Below are 6,000 nucleotides of genomic sequence, written 5' to 3' on the forward strand. Positions count from 1 at the left end.
ACTTGATATAAAAAATTAACAAGTATTAAGTAAATTATTAAACTTTTAATTTTTTTTTTTAATAGAGACCTATCTAACAATTTTTTTTTTAAATACAATAATATACTATTCACAAAATTAAAATTTTTTATTATGCATTAAATTATTTTTTTAATTATACCTCGAACTAAAATTTTAATGATTTATTACATAATTTTTAAAAGTTTATAGGTCAAATAGAATTTTGCAATTTGACCCAAAAAAAACTTAATTTTCTTTTATTTAATAGTGCTTTTTTTTTTTTTTTTGGATAATTAAATGTTATTGGGCCGGATGGGCTGACAAGGGCGCTGAGAGCCCAAAAGTGCGATTGCTCGTTGTCTCGTAGGTCCTTCACTGTTGCCATCGTCTCCCATAATTTGTAGTGAAGAATTGGAGCTTAGAATCGAGACTGTGTAGGAAGTTCTTCTTTATTGGCGTTTTCTACTAGTAAGAAATTCATGAAGCGGTTGTCTTGGTTCTTCTCCTGTAAACGTGTGAGTTTATCTCTCAGCTTCCTGTAATGCTTCGCGGTTCTCTTGACATGTCCTTCATTTACCTCCTTAATCAAAATGGAGGCTGAATTCAGTGATTGCCTTTCGTATGTTCATGTAGAGGGTTGGAGGTGTGAGAGGATATTCCGCCAGCAAAAAGGAGCTGAAAATTGATGGAATTAAGCATACTATAGCCATTGCTTCTGGCAAAGGAGGTGTGGGCAAGTCCACCACTGCCGGTACTTTCTTTTGCTTCTGTTGCCTGTTTCTTAATTTTAGGTTTTTGGTACGGTGACCATTTTTCTAATTGTAATCTTAGGTAATCAAGTGGGCTAATCAAGCTGATTCCCTTGCATAATCTTCATTTTTCTCCATTCTTGCTACCTCTAATGTTTAATTGCGTCCTTTTGAGTTTAGGACCAAAATGAAACGCAATTTAGACGCCAGGAGTATTCCAGAATGCATCATTTTTAAAGTTGATCGAAGGTGGTTTTAAAAAAGGGATTTTTTTTTTCTTTCTTTTTTTTCTGACGTTTCTGATTATCTTCTTTATTGCTTTATGTGAATAATATTTCGCATTCGTCACTTAGATTTCTAGTCTGTTATTGAGGCACTAATAAATCCTTCGTACTTGTTACTACGTGGTGGTTGTTCTTATACAATTGGGTGGGTGGCAGTAAATTTGGCCGTTGCACTAGCAAACAAGTGTCACCTGAATGTCGGATTACTTGATGCTGATGTATATGGACCCAATGTTCCAATTATGATGAAAATCCATCAAAAGCCAGAGTTGACTGAAGGTACTTTGTAACCTTTTGTAATTACTAATATAGCATAGCTCAACTAGCACAAAACAGTGTCCTTGACCAAGGGGTCTCGTTGCAGGGATATGCTCGTATTTTCTGTCTTAAGCCTGCCTGTTGCTTGAACTACCCTTATTTAAATCTAAACTAGCTTTTAGCCTTCACCGGTGTAATAGATTTCTGAACCGGCCATCATTACTCTCACTGATAATTACATTTGTTTATTGTGGTCGACTTGATTTGGTTCAAGTATTTTTCCATTTTAGATATCTGAATTTAAGCGCTACTGCAATAATCCTATCAATCTCCAAGAAATTCTTGTTGGTCCAATATTATAAGTGCCTTCTCGAGTGTACTTATTTTTATTTACCTGCATGATAAGTTAGTCAGTTCCCAAGAAACGGTGGATTATCTTACTTTCTTTAATTTTCCGTGCCTGAAAAATCTGTTTACCTTCAGAAGAATTGTAGCCAGCCAGGCTAATCACATTTGCTTTCTAGGCTTTGATATGATTCCTAGTGAGCATCCCGATGTCCATGTTCTAATTTTTTTCAAAGATTCAATTGCCCCATAATGTATCACTTTATCGTTCTTTCTTTCACAGATAGAAAAATGGTTCCTGTTGAGAGCTATGGAGTTAAATGCATGTCAATGGGATTACTCGTGGAAAACAATGCTGCTCTTGTGTGGAGGGGTCCTATGGTTTGTTTTCCCTAAACTTTCTGTTGAGTATTCCTCCAATATTTTGAGATAGCATGCTTTAATGCTTCTTATCTTCCTGAATGATAAGTTTCTCCACTTCTCTACCACCAAGGTGGCAATAGATCTCCTATGACCAAGATATATAATTCATCTTTTTTTGTAAATATTAAGTTGATCTCCTTACCACCTTGAAAGGAGATTGAGTAAATGAAATTATAAGGAAAAGGGCTCACCTGGTGGATTGGAACATAATTACTTTGCCCACAGATCAACGGGGCAGTACCATGGGCAACTGCTGTAAAGGAATGTGGCTATTCTAGAGGAAATGCTTTGGTAGATCCCCTTGTGAACTTGAAGTATTTTGTAGTTGGTTGCTAGCAAATTAAGTAGAGATAGGAGTAGAGCCCTGGTTTGACGTGGCTAGTATTTGAAATAGTGTTATCGGCTTCACCTCACTTTAGATTGGTTCTCGTTCAAGGGAAATAATTTTTTTGGAAGGTGGGATTAATCATGATTAAGTTTGTTGGGCCTTTCCCGCTTGCTAATGCCCACATATTAAAAACTATCTTTTTCTTGCTTTCCTTTGGGAAGATTCATACTAATGATAATATTAAAAGGATGCATCCAAATATCTCTCTTTGGAAAATTGAAAAAATGTTTTTTTTATACAAGATTTAAGAGGATATCGACCATATTATTGTGCACCAAAACTCAGGGTAATCATTCGAGTAGGGTGACATTACCTCTTGCTCTAACGCTTGTGGTACTTGGTTCATTGTAGGCCACATAGCCAGGTTGCCTTTGGTGCACCTTGCTGCTATTTCAAGGATTGATTGTATGGGTTCGCTATCTGCAGTCTTGTACCTTTTATCCACCATATGCTCCATCTGGTTTTCTTCCTAGAATGCTCATCCAACCAACGACATTTAAACCCCTACTTGAGAAAAATGAAACTGTAGGCCTCTTCCCTGTTATTATCTCCAACAAGAGAACTCCAAAGCTATAAACGTTTGAATGTTTGACTTCTTTGGTGGAGCTTTATAATTTTACCTTCTTTTTTATTGTTTGAAGAGCCTCAAACCTCAATGTAATTCGGTTCCTCACTGATCCGACCATGTATAATTTTTTATAACTAAAGACTTGATTAATATTTTTTGCAAGAAACACTCTAGATATCATGTTGTCAATCAGCCTTTGACTCAACTTCAATGCTTGCTTCTTCTTTTTTTTCCCTCCTTATCTAACTTAAATCTGACTTGTACAACTAAACATGTACTTCAAAAGAATATGCTTGAAGAATAATTTGTTTTCATCATTGAACTCTTTCCACATTTCCTTAGAACTTGGCTAATTTCACAGGTGTCAAGTGCTCTGGAGAAAATGACAAGGGGAGTTGCTTGGGGAGATCTTGATATTCTTGTTGTTGATATGCCTCCTGGTACAGGCGATGTTCAGATTACAATGTCACAGAGATTGTTACTCTCTGGTAGGTAAAAATTTGTGATTTCACCCTTTGTTCTTTGGCAGGTTTGTTAATGGAATTGTTGTGTTTTTAATCCAAATGCTATCGGTACTGAGTTATTTCGAAGTATGATGGTAGAAATGTAGCAGTTTCTCATATATAATTCTGTTCACAAATTTTATTTATTTGTAATAACACCTATAATTCATTTTCCTTGCTGTTAGGTGCATTGATTGTTTCAACGCCTCAGGATGTTGCATTAATGGATGCTCGTAGGGGAATTAAAATGTTTTCTAATGTCCATGTTCCGGTGTGAATTTCTCTATATTATTTTGCTAAATTTCCAAACCATCCTGATTGCAGTCTCGTTCAGTATCAACATCCTAAAAAGTATAAAAATGTTACAATAATGTGGTTAAGATGTTTCTTGATAGTCTTTAGTCTTTACCTTATTATTCCATGCATTCATTGGGTGATAACGAATCTGAATATCAATTCTCTTCATTTTCACACTCGGACATTGCCAAGTTTTCTGAAAGAATCTGAATGTTATTGACTGCTGCTTCAGATTCTGGGAATTGTAGAGAACATGAGCTACTTTACATGTCCACATTGTGATGAACGCTCCTATATCTTTGGGAGGGGAGGAAGTCGCAAGGCAGCTGATGAGATGGGTATCCCATTCGTGGGTGAGGTACTTGCTAATACGAGCCATTTAATTATTATGCATGACCAATTATGTTGATTTCCAGATGATAATGTCATATGAATACGCCGATCAATGAAGAATTTCTATTGCTGGGTCATTTTCGGTACTAGCCAACTTGTGGATAACTTGTCACAGGTACCATTAGAAGAGAAGAACAGGAAAGGTTGTGACGAAGGTGTCCCTATTGTAATGTCAGAACCAAACTCCCTGGTTTCTACAAAATATGTGGAAATTGCTGAGAAAGTGATGGAGCGAATTGAGGAAGTGGAGAGGCAAAAACTACTCCATCCAAAGATTCAATTATAACCACAGCAGCCCCGAGATCTCTTTTTTCTTTATAATATATAACAGGACAGTAGATTATGTTTCATTCCTATCATTCCAGCTTCATTCCTTGCGAGATAGAAAAATATATATATATATATTACTTACCGTTGAACTATGCTCATTTTGGCTCCTTTTGCATCGCTCTTAATGAATGAGATATTTATTTTTTTTAACTCTCGTTACTCCCTCCAAAGATTTTATGATGACTAAGTGCAATTGCTTATTATAGAAGTTAGGGGCACATTTTATCAATAAAAAAAAAATGTCATTTTCCTTAAAAAAAGAAAAAGAAAAAGAAAAATTATGGTACTCTTTAAAGCATTACTTAAGGAGAAAGAATCGTTTCTCTCTTTTAAAGAGAATCTATTTTGAGTAAGCTAAAATATTCTTTATACCTAAAAATTAATTTAATATATATACACACTAACACAAATGTATATAAATAAATAAATAAATAATAAAAACCTAGTTTTGAGAATTGGATTCCAGACTTCTTTTTTTCCTCATATACGGGTTGTGTTTCAATATAAATAATATTCGCTTTATAAATGGTATGGAATGATTCTCATATTTTAAAAAAGGAATATTTGTGTACATTAGATTTGACTTTTGATACAAATAAGAATAGAATAATTAGATTATTATTATTATTTAAAACATTTATTCGCTAAAAAAATCAAATTTGAAACCAAAAAAAATGATAAACTATAAAAACATGCATGATTATTTAAACTAATGCATTTTTTTCTTTATACTTTATGTATAAAAATAAATAAATGGCTGATCAAATGAATCTTATATTTCATCTTTCCAAGCCATTACAAATAATTAAGAGAAGTTTTAGAGAACAACAATCCACCATCTTACTAATAACAACAACAATAATACATTAATTATATTATTTAACCGAATAGTTTCATGAGTGCATGCATATTTTGTAGTAAAAAAAAATCAAAAGGTAAATGTTCTATATATGCTTAATGCTTCTTTAACAAAAAGTGAAGAGAAATGTCAAAATATGTTTGGCATTCAGAATATATCCTATTGTTTAATACATTAATTTAAATCTCTTTTAATGTGTCATTATCATAGTTGACTATATTAGCATCTAATCATACTATAATTATGGGAGTTGGTAGTTCTTTAAAAAGTATTTATCATCATCTTTGCAGGCATAAGCATAAGATTTGGGTGGCGCCAATGAAAGGAATACCAAAATTTTTAATTTCTTTATGTTCTTCAAGTCCCACAGTGTCGCCTTCCTTCTTCCCCTGCCTTTCCATCCACAACAATATCCAACGTCCACACAACTAACTTCTAAACATTTAATAACCCAAAATGATCTTTGCAGGATAAATATTAGTCAGTAGATAGACATAAAGATGCAATATTGTGAGAGATTCCTCGAGAAATGAGCATGAAAAGTAGCCATTTTTTGGTGTGAAAACTGAAAAAAAAAAAAAAAAAAAAAAAAAAAAAAAAAAA

The 6,000-nt window shown here is 33.7% G+C and overlaps 1 protein-coding gene across 2 annotated transcripts; it reads left to right on the forward strand.

Annotated features, from left to right (window-relative positions):
- The first annotated feature begins 391 nt into the window (after positions 1-391).
- LOC111437465 (iron-sulfur protein NUBPL) lies at positions 392-4,701 on the forward strand. Of its 2 annotated transcripts, none has more exons than XM_023075456.1 (8): positions 392-515; positions 634-751; positions 1,190-1,312; positions 1,920-2,017; positions 3,377-3,503; positions 3,704-3,789; positions 4,048-4,173; positions 4,324-4,701. In XM_023075456.1, the coding sequence occupies exons 1-8, from the start codon at positions 480-482 to the stop codon at positions 4,492-4,494; spliced, it is 885 nt and encodes a 294-aa protein (XP_022931224.1). In that variant the 5' UTR covers positions 392-479; the 3' UTR covers positions 4,495-4,701. The 2 variants fall into 2 exon arrangements, with proteins under 2 accessions (XP_022931224.1, XP_022931225.1); XM_023075457.1 differs by having other exon boundaries at positions 4,048-4,168; positions 4,324-4,504.
- The last annotated feature ends 1,299 nt before the right edge of the window (positions 4,702-6,000 follow it).

Source organism: Cucurbita moschata, unplaced genomic scaffold (assembly GCF_002738365.1).
Source record: "Cucurbita moschata cultivar Rifu unplaced genomic scaffold, Cmos_1.0 Cmo_Scf00063, whole genome shotgun sequence".
Taxonomy (NCBI): Eukaryota; Viridiplantae; Streptophyta; class Magnoliopsida; order Cucurbitales; family Cucurbitaceae; genus Cucurbita; species Cucurbita moschata.

Excerpts from the sequence above, each read along its gene's own strand:
- LOC111437465 (XM_023075456.1), top strand. The coding sequence starts at position 480 with ATGAAGCGGTTGTCTTGGTTCTTCTCCTGTAAACGT. Across the intron at positions 3,504-3,703 it reads ACAGAGATTGTTACTCTCTG|GTGCATTGATTGTTTCAACG; the intron begins GTAGGTAAAAAT and ends CCTTGCTGTTAG. Across the intron at positions 4,174-4,323 it reads GTATCCCATTCGTGGGTGAG|GTACCATTAGAAGAGAAGAA; the intron begins GTACTTGCTAAT and ends AACTTGTCACAG.